The 16,720-nt window shown below is 38.1% G+C and overlaps 1 protein-coding gene across 1 annotated transcript in view; it reads left to right on the forward strand.

The window, feature by feature from the left end:
* DMGDH (dimethylglycine dehydrogenase) overlaps positions 1 to 15,975 on the forward strand; it is a gene marked incomplete at both ends in the record, with an annotated part of 60,244 nt that extends 44,269 nt beyond the window's left edge. Inside the window, 2 exons of the mRNA XM_079703954.1 lie at positions 9,245 to 9,379; positions 15,760 to 15,975. Coding sequence (XP_079560080.1) covers positions 9,245 to 9,379; positions 15,760 to 15,975 — 351 coding nt within the window. The remainder of the gene's footprint in view (positions 1 to 9,244; positions 9,380 to 15,759) is intronic.
* Positions 15,976 to 16,720: the final 745 nt, after the last annotated feature.

Below are 16,720 nucleotides of genomic sequence, written 5' to 3' on the forward strand. Positions count from 1 at the left end.
GACACTCAGATCTGTAGAACAAATAAATTAACGTGTATCCTATCGCTAGTATTGCATATATCTGCATGAACAGAATACCAAATACAAAAGGTAGAACAAGTCCAAAGTCAGGAAATAAAATAAAAAAATATTTCATGTCATTCTAGAGATACGGAAGATCAAAGAATGTCATCTGCATGATAAAATGATGATCCTACTAAGCATCAAAGAACAGACAAGCTGATATCAGGAAATTTAAGAGAAATATTATTAATAACTAAAATTACAGTTGCGTTAGCAGCTCTATAAACAGATGGCACATATAGGAAAGATGAAAAATATAACATGTAAACTCAGTGCACAAATGGGGCAAAGGGAATAAAATTTAAAAATGGAACTTGGAGGGGATATATGTATATATATAGCTGTCTAATAGTGACTTTCAAAGAGCAGAAGTTTTTAATTTTTGAATTTTTAAAGTTCTTCTCAATTTGTTCTTTTGTGGATCATGCTCTTCATGTTGTATCTAAAAAATCTTTGCCTAACCCAAAGTCACAAAGATTTTCTGCTGTTTTCTTCTAGATGTTTTATCATTTTTTTTAGAGCTGTGATTCATTTTTAGTTAGTTTTTCTCTCTGGTAAAAGATATGGATTGAAATTTATTTTTTAGCATATAGATGTCCATTTGTTTACAGCACCATTTGTTGAAAAAGGCTATATGTTCAAATGGCATTGCCTTTGTACCTTTGTCAAAAAACAGTTGTCCATATATGTTTAGGTCTGTTTCCGGACTCTACTGTGTTCTATTGACCTATTTATCTTTCTTGATAATGATACCATACTGTCTTGATTACTGTAGCTTAAATCAGGTTGTGATAGTCCCGCAACTTTGCTGTTCTTTTACAATGTTGTTTTAGTTGTTGTACGTCCTTTGAATTTCCGTGAATCAAAAAGCTTGCTGGGATTTTGACTGGAATTGCATTGTATCTATAGGTCAGTTCAAGTCTTCTAACTCATGAATGAGGTATATCTCTCTGTTTATTTAGGTAATCTTTAATTCCAAAGATGTTTTGTAGTTTATAGTTCTTGCATATCTTCTTACAGATCTATCCTTAAGTTTTTTTTTTTTTTTCGGTACGCGGGCCTCTCACTGTTGTGGCCTCTCCCGTTGCAGAGCACAGGCTCCGGACGCACAGGCTCAGTGGCCATGGCTCACGGGCCTAGCCGCTCCGCGGCATGTGGGATCTTCCCAGACTGGGGCACGAACCTGTGTCCCCTGCATCGGCAGGTGGACTCTCAACCACTGCACCACCAGGGAAGCCCAGTATTTTGTATTTTGATACTACTGTAAATGGCATTTTAAATTTCAAGTTTCAGTTGTTTACTGCTAGTGTATAGAAAACAATGGGTTTTGTATATTGATCTCACATTCTGTAACTTTGTTAAACCCACTTAGTAGTTCTAGTACTTTTTTGTGTAGTTCTCTTTTTTCTTTTTCTTTTTTTTTTTTGTAGATTCCATTGGATTTTCTACATGAACAATTGCGTTGTATGAAAATGAAGCTTTTCTTTGTCTCTTTTCTAATCTGGATGTCTTGCAGTTCTTTTTCTTGCCTTATTGTACTGGTTAGATCCTCTACCTGTTGAAACTGCAACAAAGTTAAGTAGAAGTGGTAAGAGCAGACACGCTTATCTTGTTTCCTGATTTTAGATGGAAAACATTCATCATCACCATCAGTCTTTCATCATTAAGTATGATGTTTGCTGTAAGTTTTTCATCGAGTAAGCTGTAGGTTTTTCATAGATGCTCTTTATCAGGCTGAGGACATTCCTTTCTGTTCTTAGCGCTAAAAGTTTGGGTTTTTTGTTTTTTGAATTAGGAATATTAGATTTTGGCAAGTGCTTTTTCTGCATCCATTGAGATAATCATACGGTTTTTCTTTTTTACTTTGTTATATGATGAATTACATTTATTCTCAAATGTTATCCCAACTTTAATTTTGGCATAAAACCCACTTAGTAATGATGTATTATGTTTTTCTATGTTATTGGATTTTATTTGATAATTTTTAAAAGAAATTTTGTAGCTACATCCTACTTATAGGATATGTTACAGCTTGCAATTATTTTGTTCATTTTTCTTGATCTTTTGACATAAACTTCTTGAGTAGAGTTTCTGGCAATACAAAATACATCTTGTTTACCATTTTATCCCCAACACTTATCAGGGCTGGCACATAGCAGATGCAGATAATGCCAGAGAAGTACTGGGACCTCATCAGGAAGGGTCTTATCTGCCAGGCTAGGAAATTTGGAGTGTATCCTGAAGACACTGAGAAACCTTTGAAGGATTTTGAGTAAGGAGTGACATTCTGGTGATGGAAAACAGATTAAAAGGGAATTATCCCGGTGACTGGAAGATCACTTTACCCAATTATTGAAGAAATCTAGTGGAGAGATGTTGAGGGCTTCAACTAAGGCAGTGGCCATAAGATAGAGAAGAAAGAGGTATGAGTGATAATAAAAAGGTAGGCTGGAGACCACATGAAGGACTATTTGTGAAGGGAGTGGAAAGTAGGATCTAGGATACTGTTAATGATCTAGGAAGCACAGGTGGGATGTGATTCAGAGGTTGGAAGGACTTGCGAGGCTATGGAACAGCCAAATGGAGAGTCTCAGTGGCAGCTGAGCACGTTGGTTTGGAGACCTCTGCTCTGAAAGTATGGATTTGGATCATTGATATATAGGTGGCAATTAAAGCCAGGGGAGTGCTGGGACCCCTCTCCTATAGCACTCTGTACTTATCTCTACCATGATATTTTTACACCCCATAATACTGGCTGCCTCCTTAGCTAGACTCTGAGCTCCTTGGGGACAGAGGTCAAGAATCCTCAGGGCTGGTTCTGTGTCCAATAATTCGTATGGGTTAGTAAGTATTTGAAGGGTCTGAACCATGGCTCTGCCACTAACCTAAAACTAACGTTGCTTAACCTAAAAGCACTTCAGTTTTATCAACTGTAAAATGAAGAAAATATCCACCTTATAAGTTTGTTATAAATATTAGATGAGCTAAAGAACATTTGATACCTCAATAAATGTTAGGTCCCTTCCATCTTATTGAATGGAATCTAAAACAAATCTTTTATGGAAAACAAACTATAGATAAAACTCTTACAGTTTTTTGAAGACTCCAGCTTCATTTCTTTGTGTTTTTCTTATTTCCTTTAAGAAATAAATAATAATTATTTACTTTGCATTTAGGCTTGAGTGCTCTCCTTAAAACACCAAATGGGCAATTGTTCTTCACTGTAGTCTAGAGAGATGAAAGCTATTATGAAAACTCTATGTTCTAATTGTTGCTAATGCAGTTAAGCATAAAAGTACATCTGAATCCCTTTGCTGTACACCTGAAACTAACACAACATTGTTAATCAACTATGCTTCAATTTAAAAAAAAAGTACATCTGACAAAGCCACAAGTCCATTCCACTGTTTTCCTAAAGTACATCTGACAAAGCCACAAGTCAATTCCACTGTTTTCCTGTGAATCATAAGACTCAAAGACTGAAAAGTAAATATTTTCTTAATATTGAATCTAGTAAAAGTCATAAAACACATAATGGGGGCTATTTTCATTTTGAAACATCTAGTTTGGTTTGGATGCTAATTAACGAATTATTGGCCTGGCTTGGGAATCATATTTTAAATATTTTATCCAGGTTTCAATGTATCCACGCCTTTCTTTGGGTTAATAGAGTCCCTTTTCTAGTTATATTAAAGACTTTTTTGAGAAGGAATACTTAATTGATTAGTGGTTTTGGTTAGAAAAATTCTAGATAAATTGTTTTAAATTGCCAAGAGCAGAGAATAAAAACTGTGAATGTGAGAGTATTCATTTCCAGTCAATAATAGACTGGACTTGCTACACTCGTAATTTAATAGTTTGCTAATAAAGAGATAGAGAAATTGTGGTTATTATAAACTTACATGGAATGTTACAAAGTTCTGCATAGAGGAAAAGGAAGCAAGAATTGGGAAGCCTGGATTCGAGGTTTGGTAATAACTCACTTTGTCACTTTGGGCAAGAACGTTAACTCTGGGCCTTAATTTTCTCATATGAAAAATGACCTTGGACTAAGTTTCCTGCCTGCTTAAAAACTATGATTCTAACTGTGTGACTATGAAATGAATGATGGTATAATCTGTCTTGATGGAGTGGTGGGCCGGTCAGATCCATACCCCCAAATAAACGAATCCAGTATATGGCTTCATCAGTTTCACTGCGAGGCAAACACAGATGCACCTGGTATTTGACAAATGACCAGAGAAAGTTAAGGTTCACATGGACCGCAGGTTAGTCAGGGCCACGACGTGCTTTCCAAAGGGAGTCCCATGAGGACTGTTTTTAATGAATGATTCCTGGCCTCATTTTAAATAAGGAGCTTTTCAAGAATGTGTTGAGGGACAGCAGCAGAAATCTATCACCCAGATTTTCATCTCTGCTCTGCCACTGACAATAGCTGGTGACCACCGGGTCTCTCTGCAGCTCTCTTCAGGTCTGCAAACATGGGAGCATGATTCCACAACCAGTGCTGTGCCTGGTTTCTAAGGGGGGCTTTCTTAGGACCCAGGATGTTACATTGATTCTCTTATGCCTTTGGAAACATTTGACATTTAGATTAAAAGGATTTTGGCCAAAAATTCAATCAAACTGATGACTGCTTTGAATTTTCTGATGGATTTTGACTCTAAATATGGAACAGAAAAGGCCCCAAACTAGGTTTTTATCAGTTCTCTCCTGGTCTGTAAGAGCCCACCCCCCTGAGTTCGTATCAGAACCTTCCTTCCACTGCTGCTGTTGAATTCACTTTAGCTACACATCTGAAAACTCTCCATTGCTCTGAGAATCCCAACCCAAAATATTCTGGTTTAATTTATTTCATTTCCATGTGCTTTTCGATAATATGTGTGCTTTTAATAAAGCTAGTGAGAGATGAGGAGTTACATTTCACTTAAAATCGACTTAATGTTTTCATCTATGTGGATGTTATATTTAGGATGCATCACAGGTGGCTGCTTTAATGGCTCTTACTGCTTCTTAAAAATTAATAGATTAGAGGGCTTCCCTGGTGGCACAGTGGTTGAGAGTCCGCCTGCCGATGCAGGGGACACAGGTTCGTGCCCCGGTCCGGGAAGATCCCACATGCCACGGAGCGGCTGGGCCCGTGAGCCATGGCTGCTGAGCCTGCGCGTCCGGAGTCTGTGCTCCGCAACGGGAGAGGCCACAACAGTGAGAGGCCCATGTACTGCAAAAAAAAAAAAAAAATTAAATTAAATTAAAAATTAATAGATTAGAAATATAAGCCAAAATTATTTTAAGGTATAATCTCAGTGCCCCAGAAGTGTTTCTTAAAGACATTAACAGCTATTTATATAGTTAATTTGGTAGTGACTCATTAAGAAATACATTTCTGTTCTCAGGTAATCCTGAAGGCACCAAATTTAATCACAGCACTTAACCTTCAGACACATTTTCCTCTCTCATTTATAAATAATAACTGTATAATAAAGTCTACAATCTTGAGAGTAAAGCCAAGCAAAATGAGAATGAAATGCTATCACCCTACTTTTAAATCTTCCCAAGTCAGGCCCAAGGTTAGCTTGGGAAGGGAGAATTGTCTCAAGGGGCAGGTGTCACCTCTTATCTGTGTTTTAAGTATGTGTTCCTTACTTTTAATTAGGTTTTTTTTGTTGTTGTTGTTTGAGTATTGTTTTCATTCATGTCTAAGGACGATATTGCTGACAAGATCACTTCCTAATTCAGGGATATACAGATATAGAGGTTAAATTTCATTAATATTAACCTTCAGGGTGTTTTCAAATCCTTTCACGTAGTACAAAAATATTATTGTGTAGTGAATGTCATTCAAGATAGGTTAGGCTACCTAGAAATAATTTTTTAATTAATTAATTTTTTTATTGAAGCATAGTTAATTTACAGTGTTGTGTTAGTTTCAGGTGTACAGCAAAGTGATTCAGTTATACATATATATGTATTCTTTTTCAGATTCTTTTCTCATATAGGTTATTACAGAATACTAAGTAGAGTTCCCTGTGCTATACAGTAGGTCCTTGTTTTTATCTATTTTATGTATAGTAGCGTGTATATGTTACTTCCAAATTCCTAATTTATCCCTCCCTCCCTCCTTCCCCTTTGGTAACCATAAATTTGTTTTCTATGTCTGTGAGTCTGTTTCTGTTTTGTAAATAAGTTCATTTGTATCATTTTTTTTTAGATTCCACATATAAGTGATATCATATATTTGTGTTTCAAAATAATTTAAAAGAAACATTCTTTAGAGTATTTACATCAGCTGTTCCTGCCAGTGATAGACTCCAGGCACAGCCATTTAAAAAATGCGTATGGAGGGCTTCCCTGGTGGCGCAGTGGTTGAGAGTCCGCCTGCTGATGCAGGGGACACGGGTTCGTGCCCTGGTCCGGGAAGATCCCACATGCCACGGAGCGGCTGGGCCCGGGAGCCATGGCCGCTGGGCCTGTGCGTCCGGAGCCTGTGCTCCGCAACGGGAGAGGCCACAACAGTGAGAGACCCATGTAAGGCAAAAAAAAAAAAAAAAAAAAAAAAAATGCGTATGGATAAAATCTAAAGGTGCTGACTTACATAACCGAGCCTCAGGAAAGACCCTTAACTTTGTTGGGCCTTCTCTTCATCAGCTGGGGATAAAATGATCTGTCTTATAGGAATCTTAATGAGGATTAAATGAGCTCATGATTGTAAAGCCCTCAGCAGAGTGTCTGGAACATAGCAAGTGCCTAATACATTGTAAATATTATTAATATTACTTATTTACTACTTTAATTTTTGAATTAAATTAGTAACTTAATTAAATTAATAATGAATTAAATTATTTTTAAAATTTTTTACTATAACTTTTCTCTTTTAAAGGAAGTTTTCTGGGGTGCCCATCTTTCCTATTTCTTATGATTAACTGGTACCTTATGTTCCTGCTTAGACTTTGGTAAAATTATGAGTTTGGCAGAGTTAGACTCCCCTTCCAGCACTTCTTATCCCCCCCACCCCCATGGCATCCACACCAGCAGTTCTCATCCAGCACCCCTCAGAATCCCCATTTCTGAAAGCTTTGGATGCGTCCAGCTTTCACCTCAGTCCCTCTGAAGGTGTGGCAGATATTGGCTTAAGAGGCTCAGTGAAGACAGCTCAAAATAGATGAAAAGAATGGGGCTGGGACTTCTGAGATCTTGGTTGAGTGTCTTTGGCTAAATTAACTCACTTCTTTTAGACCCCAAATCCTCCATCTATGGATTGTTGGGAAGATTGACTTAAAAGCGCAAGGACTTTTGGAGAAGGGTATGCAGACAGTAGTTATCATGAAGCCTCATCTTTCAAACTCAGTTCAAGCTGCTTCCTCTATAAAACTGTTGCTGACAGACTGCTGCTCCAGCCCCTCTCTCGCCCTAGATAGAACTGATCATACGCCTTCTTGACCTCCCACGGTACATGCCCCTATCATAGCAACTGTTTGTTTGCATTTCTGCCTTAGACATGCATTAGACATTTTTTGTTTTAAATTTCCAAAATGTTGTGATTTTCACACTCTCATAAAACACACAGAAGCAACAGTGAATCATGTTTCAAATTGGTATAACTGATTTGTATACTATCGCTGTCATATTCTACCATGTTTCCGGTAATCTCAAATCATTCTTTTTTCCTCTGATATGTTAAAACCTTGAGGAGATAAAATAATTTCAGCGCTGGGCATACTGTGATGTGGAAGGAAGGGGTCACATCTCCTCAGGGACCTCCCAGAGGCTACAAGACCCTGTTGTATTTAGCTCTGAATATCCTGTATCTAGTATCTGATACATAGCAGGGGCATAACAACAGCTGAGTAAATAATTGAAAGAAAATTCTTTAATAGGGACTCAGGAGGACCCCAAACCTTCAAGATCTAAATGAATCTCTATCAGCAAAGATTCAGATTTCATAATAGGAGGTGAGGAAGCTATTCAGGATCTCCCAGCACTCCACAAGACACACTATATAGTGCTTGGCCACTCCAGGATTGTGTGCTTTTCCACACGATAAAGTGTTTTTTTTTTCATTGCAATCATTGGCTTCCTATATAGAAAAGAACACTAAAAAGCATCCCTTGTCATCATGTATCCATGATAGCAAGTCTTCTTCTTTTTTTTTTTTTATTGCGGTACGCGGGCCTCTCACTGTTGTGGCCTCTCCCGTTGCGGAGCACAGGCTCCGGACGCGCAGGCTCAGCAGCCATGGCTCATGGGCCCAGCCGCTCCGCAGCATGTGGGATCCTCCCGGACCGGGGCATGAACCCGTATCCCCTGCATCGGCAGGCGGACTCTCAACCACTGCACCACCAGGGAAGCCCGCAAGTTTTCTTTTAAAAATATACCAAGATAGCAAAAAAATTTTGTTGTAACATTCTTTCTGTATTTAGATAAACATATTTTAACTATAATGAACTTTGGTTTGTTATGACTTGTGTTATCATGAATTTATCCTACATAAGAACTCAAATGAATCAAGCTCTTCCTGTGTTTGTTGTTTTGTTTTCCCCCAAAGGAAAAAAAAGGTTGAAAAGCGCAGCATTACAGAATAAGCTCTTTGATCAAAATGTCCTTGTTTGACTAATTTTGTAATCCAGGGCCCAGCATGATGTCTCCCACACAGTAGGGGCTCAATAAATTTCTTGAATGAACTAACGGTTCATTCATGCAACCCAATAGGTTAATGCATCCCGGGGACCATTATTCTGAAGAAGGAAAAAAGGTAGGCATTTTGGAGTTGCTTTGGCATCACATTTCAAAAAAGTGAATTTCCTTCTTAGCAAAGGCTTACTTTAGGTAGAAACTGAGTCGCACCTTGCTCACTGCCCACCATTCCCACTGTCCAGAACCAGTAGATACAAGGGTCCCTTTCATAACCCACCATCTCAATATCATGCCTTACATTTTTCTGCCTAGGTAGTTCTGGTAAAATTGTTATCACAAGTTATTACCCTTAAGTCGAACCTCTTCTGAAAGAATAGGTGTCATTCAGGGACTAAGAAATACTTGTCTAGACGTTTGATCCAATCTGTATTTTTATTTAATGTATAATTGGCAAGAAAACAGCAAAGACAAATTTAAATGCTTGCATCTCTAACCTTGTCACAGTGTCTGAGTATTCATTCATCATCATTATCTTGGATTCCTGCAGCCAGCAGACTTCATAGGAAAGCAAGCACTGAAACAGATTAAAGCCAAGGGGTTGAAACGGAGACTGGTCTGCCTCACCTTGGCAACGGACGATGTTGATCCAGAGGGAAATGAAAGCATCTGGTATGGTGGCAAGGTGAGTGCTGAGGACCCATAGCGAGGGGCCACTGCAGTGTTTCTGCAGCAGAAACTCCTTGTCTCTGTTTCCGTTTACAGTTTTTTGCTAGTTATTTATCTGTTGGTGAGATGACACTCTTTTGAATTCTGAAGTGACATTCAAGAAACAGAAATTACTTAACTGAAAGGAAAATGAAATGCTGCTTATTTTGGAAAACATAATATTCTATATGGTTTAATGAAAGAAAATAAACTGCAGGACTTTAAATACATTGGACAATGAGGAAGGTATGATGTAAAAGGTAAAATGACCTCTTGGCTCACCACATCTATATCTGTGAATGCAAGAGAGAGATTTTATAAAGAATTTAGTATTCTGACTTAGCTTCTCAGGGATCTTTCAGGAGGAAACAAACAATTCATACCTTAGCACATTAGCAGAAAACAATTTCCAAATGAAAACATCTATGACAAAAGAGGGTTAAACCTTAGTAAATAAAGGGAAAAGTGGAAATCCTTTCGTTCTTCAGGAGTAAGACTACCTTCTTCTGCCTTTGGGATGCTACATTTCACTGTCTTTCTTGGTCTTCAGTAAAGCCAGAGTTAGATAACCTATCAATAGAATTTCACTTCCTCCACTTTTTTTTTTTGTGTGTGGTATGCGGGCCTCTCACTGTTGTGGCCTCTCCCGTTGCGGAGCTCAGTCTCCGGATGCGCAGGCTCAGCGGCCATGGCTCATGGGCCCAGCTGCTCCGCGGCATGTGGGATCTTCCCAGACCGGGGCACGAACCCGTGTCCCCTGCATCGGCAGGCGGACTCTCAACCACTGTGCCACCAGGGAAGCCCCCTCCACTTTTTATGACTATTTGTAAAATCCAATGTTTTGCTGTGTTTTGGCTGGTGTTATCAGGCAGGGGTTATCAGGCAGGGACACTCAGCTTAGACCATGTGGCGACCACAGGGCCTTCAAGACTCATCTAAACATCTGCTCTGTGTTGAGCAGGGTCTGCTTGGTCAACACCCAAATACTCAGAGATTCTATTCCCAGGTTGTTGTTTTTTTCCTTACGCACTACAGCCTACTTAATACTTGTTTTCATTTTCCCCATCTCTTCAGTGACAAAACGAGCACTGGAGGAGGGAAGAGCCAGTGGTGTCAATCTCAGCCTTTGGATTACTAAACATATGGCCATTTGGGCTGAGGCAGGGGTCGGTTTGACATGGAAATAACATCTACAGAGTTCCTACTAGTGCTGGATATTTTTATGTACTCTCATTTACTTTTTAAAAAATATTTATTTATTTAATTTATCTTATTTATTTTTTTGTTTGCATTGGGTCTTAGCTGCGACATGCGGGCTCTTCATTGTGGCACGCGGGATCTTTCATTGCAGCGCTCAAGCTTCTTTCTAGTTGTGGTGCGCAGGCTCCAGGGCGCATGTGCTCTGTAGTTGTGGCACGTGGGCGCCAGGGCCTGTGGGCTCTGTAGTTTGTGGCATGTGGGCTCTCTCCTTGAGGCACGTGAGCTCAGTAGTTGTGGCGCACAGGCTTCGTTGCCCCGTGGCATGTGGCATCTTAGTTCCCTGAACAGGGATTGAACCCACGTCCCCTGCACTGGAAGGCGGATTCTTTACCACTGGAACACCAGGGAAGTCCCTCTCTCATTTACTTTTACAACACCCCTCCCAGATATGTATGATCATTCCCATTTAAAGATGAGGCTTTGGGGCTCAGAGAGATTAAGTAATTTGCTTGAGGTTACACAGCTATGGCATGTGATTGACGAAGCTGATTTCTGACCCAGGTACAGTTGGACTTTGAATTCTTATCCTTTCTTCTAAGCCATGCTGAATACCCCCATTTGCTCTCTTCTTTGTCTCTGATGGCCCACTGTATTCTCCTAAGCACTTCATTATATACCCACAGTTCTTGCACATCTGAGTAACAGGTGGATGTTATAGTTTTAGATTCTATGAAGCCAATAGATCTTTTCTCAGATCTGAAGCTCTTTCTCAAATGCCTCACCTTTAATTGTGTTGTTTGCTCTTCTGTTTGAACCATTCCTACTCTTACCTCCCGGTCTCCACTTCCTGTTTCTGTTCTAGATCTCTGGTTCAGCCCTCTTTTCTTAATATGTTCTTTCTCTGATTTAAGATTTGCCCACAATTTCCACTGATAACCATGTCTGCCATTAACTAACTGCTTGAGCCTCTCTGGGTCTCAGTGTTCTCACCTACAAAATGAAGCCACTGAGTGAGATAATGTCTAAGTTTCTTTCCACCTCTAATTAATTTTTCCCTGATCATTACACTTCCCTCACCTCATCTTTTTGTTCTACATTTTTCACTCTATTCTCATCCAACTATCTCAGTCTTCCTAATACGGTGTGCACTCATACTTCTACTGATAATCTGTCTTACTTGGCCATGGAATGAATGAGAAGCTCTGTCATAACATTCTGTATGCAACCCCACATCAACCATGATCAACTGACAGATTTTTAGTCATCTTAAATGTGACCATACCCAAGTTAAAAAACTGGAAACCTGTACCTTAAACTTATACAATGTTATATGTCAATTGTATCTCAACAAAGCTGGAAAAAAAGAAGAACCCTGGAAACCCAAGCTCCATTTTTTTAATTGAAGTATAATTGCTTTACACTGTTGCGTTAGTTTCTGCTATACAATGAAGTGAATCAGCTATATGTATACATATATCCCCTCCAAGTTCCATTTTTAAATTTTATTCCCTTTGCCTCATTTGTGCACTGAGTTTACACATTATATTTTTCATCTTTCCTATACGTGCCATCTGTTTATAGAGCTGCTAATGCAACTGTAATTTTAGTTATTAGTAATATTTCTCTTAAATTTCCTGATATCAGCTTGTCTGTTCTTTGATGCTTAGTAGGATCATCATTTTATCATGCAGATGACACTCTTTGATCTTCCTTATCTTTAGAATGATATGAAATATTTTTTTATTTTTATTTCCTGACTTTGGACTTGTTCTACATCTTGTATTTGGTATTCTATTCAGGCAGATATTTTCAGTGCTAACGATAGGGTACATGTTAATTTATTTGTTCAACAGATCTGAGTTCTAGTATGTGACAGCAATATTCTGGACACTAAGGATGCAGCAGTGAACAAAACAGACAAGAATCTCTGCCCCTGTGGAGCTTATATTCCAGGAGAGGGAGAGATAAACAATGAACATAAAATAAAATAAATAGCATGTCAGAGGGCAATGAATACTTTGGGGAAAAATAAAGTCTAATTGGGAGATGGGCAGTGCTAGAGGGAGGGATTATGATTTTAAGTAAGGCTTTATATAAAAAAATCAAGGCATAAGTGGGCATGAGAGGGGCTTAAATTAGTTATAAAAGCAGCTTTGCTGGGAAGTAAGTTTTGAAGAAAAGGTTTTTGAGGAAGGAAGTTTGAAGAGTTTAGAAAGTCTTCTTTTTCATTATTAATAAAACACACAGGGACAGCCAAATATCATCCAATTTAAATTATGTTCCCTCTTTCAAAGGTTATTTACCATGTTATCTTCTCTAAGTCTGTTACAGGCGTCTTTAAGTCTCATAATTAAGAGAAGAATGAGACAAGGCTAAAAATAAGTGAGGATTGTTTACATTGGTAAAAAGAAGGCTGACATTTGATTTCACAAAGAATATGAGAATCTACTAGGCAAAGGGTGAGGGTTGTTCTTGTGATTCACTGAGCAAAACGAAGCAATGGATTTAATTGAATCTGGAAGACTTTAAGGTAGAATTATATAGAATTTATGCCAGGGAAAACCTTTCCCTGGAGACTTAGTAATAAGATAAAAGGAAAGGACAGTTTTCTAAAATACTTTGGACTACCAACCCCTGGATTAGAGAGAAATTAAAGGAGAAACGAAAGTAATCGAGCAGAAAGCAAAGCATTCAATAAATATTTTAAGACTAGCACTCACAAAATAAACATGCTATTTCTTTAAAGTTACTAATGCAGAAATAACTGCAAGAAGAATCACTGCTGAGATTTTGAGAGATGAGAAGGCCCAAGGAGATGGGGCGTGCAGTCTCTGAAGAGTGATTGTGGGTTTTTTATCCAGTGAGTTAGGGGATTTGACCAAGAGATTTGTTCAGGATTCTTCCTGTTTTCTTAAGATGCCCAAGAAAACCAGGTTAACTGTCCCAGAGCTCCAAACACAAATCTCTGTTTTAGAGACTCAGAAGTGAAACCAAAGTTATCGAGAAGGTCTTTCAAAAAAGCGATGATTAAAACTCCAGCCGCCCTGAGCCAAATCCCAGTTTTATATCACGGAAATATGATCTACAGGAGAAAAGCCATTTTGAAACATGTGTGTTATCTCAGCAATACCTTGGCAGTTAATAATCTGCCAGAGAGAAACTTTTACTAATGAATGCATTCACTTTTTTTTAATCACCATAACAAGTTCAGAAATTATATGGAGAACTTCTGATTCGGAGTTTCAACAAGATAATTAAAAACTGGGGCTACAGTGATAGGAGTCTGTACTTAATGTCATAAATACATAAGAGACTAGAAATGCTATAATATGACTTTTGACTGTCTTGAGCCCTTTGCTGAGGCAGCTGAAATATCACCAGGCTGATTCACGTCCATGGATGTTTTTGAGCAGCAGCTATAAGCAGCCACTGTGCTAGACAGTAAGGCTGTAAGGATTAGTGCGATGTTGCATAGCCAGGAGAAGCCGTTTTAAGTCAGGCTATGTATCATTTTGCTTTTGTTGTCTTCCTTTTACTTTTTAAAAATGTGGTGTTTACATATATACAATGGAATATTACTCAGCCATAAAAAGAAACAAAACTGAGTTATTTGTAGTGAGGTGGGTGGACCTAGAGTCTGCCATACAGAGTGAACTAAGTCAGAAAGAGAAAAGTAAATACTGTATGCTAACACATATATATAGAATCTAAAAAAAAGGTTCTGAAGAACCTAGGGGCAGAATAGGAATAAAGATGCAGATGTAGAGAATGGACTTGAGGACACGGGGAGGGGGATGTGTAAGCTGGGACAAAGTGGGAGAGTGGCATGGACATATATATACTACCAAATGCAAAATAGATAGCTAGTGGGAAGCAGCTGCATAGCACAGGGAAATCAGCTCATTGCTCTGTGACCACCTAGAGGGGTGGGATAGGGAGGGTGGGTGAGAGACGCAAGAGGGAAGAGATATGGGAACATATGTATATGTATAGCTGATTCACTTTGTTATAAAGCAGAAACTAAACACCACTGTAAAGCAATTATACTCCAATAAAGATGTTAGAAAAAAAAACTGGTGTTTAAACCAGTATTGTAATTTTTTTGCATTTTACTCTGTTTTTCCTTTTCTTGCATCTTTTCCTTCAGATAAGAGGAGTTGTGGAAACCAGATCTAATCTTCTAATCAGGATTGTTATATAGATTTCTTTTGGTAGCATAAAATTATTGTTTTCATCTCCTAAATTTTGATTCCTTGTTCAGTATTTTTCTCTGGTTTGCCATCCCAAGTTATCCTATTTCATCCTGTTAATTTTGATCATTCACACCGAACTCCACGTCTCCACTCATGTTGGAAAGTTTTATCCCCCTTCTCTACCCACCTAACTCCACCTACCTTCAAAATGTAGAACAAATCCTGGCTTACTTATGTTGCCTACCTTGGCTTCCTGGTTATTGTTTCTCGTGTCTGTATGTTAATTCCTCAACTAGGCAGGAAGCTCATGAGGGTAGGAACCAGACCTCTACTCATTCTCCAGAATGTCTAGCAAAATGTTTTGTGCATGGTAGAGCTAGAGAGGGTAAAGTTAACATTTATTTAAGTGCCTAGCAATTACCAGGAATTGTTAAATCTGTATATATTCATATAGAAGATTCACTTCACATTGACAATGGATATATTAATAGAGTTTAATTCAGCACTATTCTGGCAGGCCATTTTCTAAATGCCAGCAGGAACAGTTGACTAGATTTGCATTTGGATTTTTAGATTTTTCTCCTTTGTATCTATTATTGCCATGCTAGTTTGATGGAAGAGAATTTTTTTAAGTTCAAAATGAAAATATTTGATTCTTCTTCCTATCAGATCTCTTGGCATGAAACTGAGCAAAATAGTGCTAGGTATTAAGAAACTAGATGTAATTATTTAAAACAGAAATTTCAGAGCAACATGGATGTGTATTTTGAGAATTGTTTTTCATAAGTTTTAAACTTTCATTAAGCTTCTCAAAAAAGTGAAGTTTTCCTCCTAGTGTTATCCTCACAGACAGCATATCATAAAACTCTGTAAGTTGAACGTATCTTTTGAGAATTTTCATCTATAGAGGAGGCACACAAAGCTGTGACCAAGATGCTGAGGATGGTAGGGTCTTGTTTTTCAGGTGGTTGGCAACACAACCTCCGGAAGCTACAGTTACAGCATCCAGAAGAGTCTGGCTTTCGCGTACGTCCCTGTAGAGCTAAGTAAAGTGGGACAACAAGTGGAAGTTGAACTATTAGGCAAAAATTACTCAGCAACCGTCATACGAGAACCCTTGGTGTTGACGGAACCAGTCAGAAACCAGCTTCAGAAAAAAGGTGGAAAGGACAAAATTTGAAAAGACTTTGAGAAGGCAACTGAATTATGGTTGCTATGTGATTGTACTGAAAATGATAACTGATTTGCTGGGGAATAGGGGAAACCAAAAATTTATTTCAAAATCATCAGAATCTTAAAACCATTCTCTTGTTTTCTAAGCAAGATAGAATAATGGATGAGTGATTTACATTGTTGTTTCAGATGAAGAAATTTGAAGCTAATGTTTTTACTATTCTATATTGTTGTTTACGAAACTCAGCAAAACATTTAAGTGTTTGCTAACATACAATCATTATTACAACTGAAGTAGAAAACATTATATAATTTTAGAAACATTTGTATGTGGTTCTTGTTAGCTGAAAACAAATTATGTTTTACATAAAGACAAAAGCAGTATTGTTGATGGATTTACTTCATTGAAAAATACTAGTTGAATAAGGGATCATTTTAATTTTTCATAATATATCTAGGAAGAAAATAGTAAAATTTAATATTGGTATATGTAACATTTTTATTCAATTCCTTGAAATATTTACTTTCTTAATGACTTCCCTGAAAGCAGTTTTATGGGACGTCATTATTGTCCTTTCAAAGGTTGTTTTAGAAGAGAAATTGCAAAAAAGAACAGAGTCTTCCAAAGGAAACGGTACATGTAAACCTTCTGAGATGAAGCTGAAACATAAATTGTGCCAGTACAAACACAGTCTGAATACTGAACACCTCTCTTTGGGAAAGAATTAATGCAAGTTGACATCACATTGTGC

Source organism: Hyperoodon ampullatus, assembly GCF_949752795.1.
Source record: "Hyperoodon ampullatus genome assembly, chromosome: 4".
NCBI lineage: Eukaryota > Metazoa > Chordata > Mammalia > Artiodactyla > Ziphiidae > Hyperoodon > Hyperoodon ampullatus.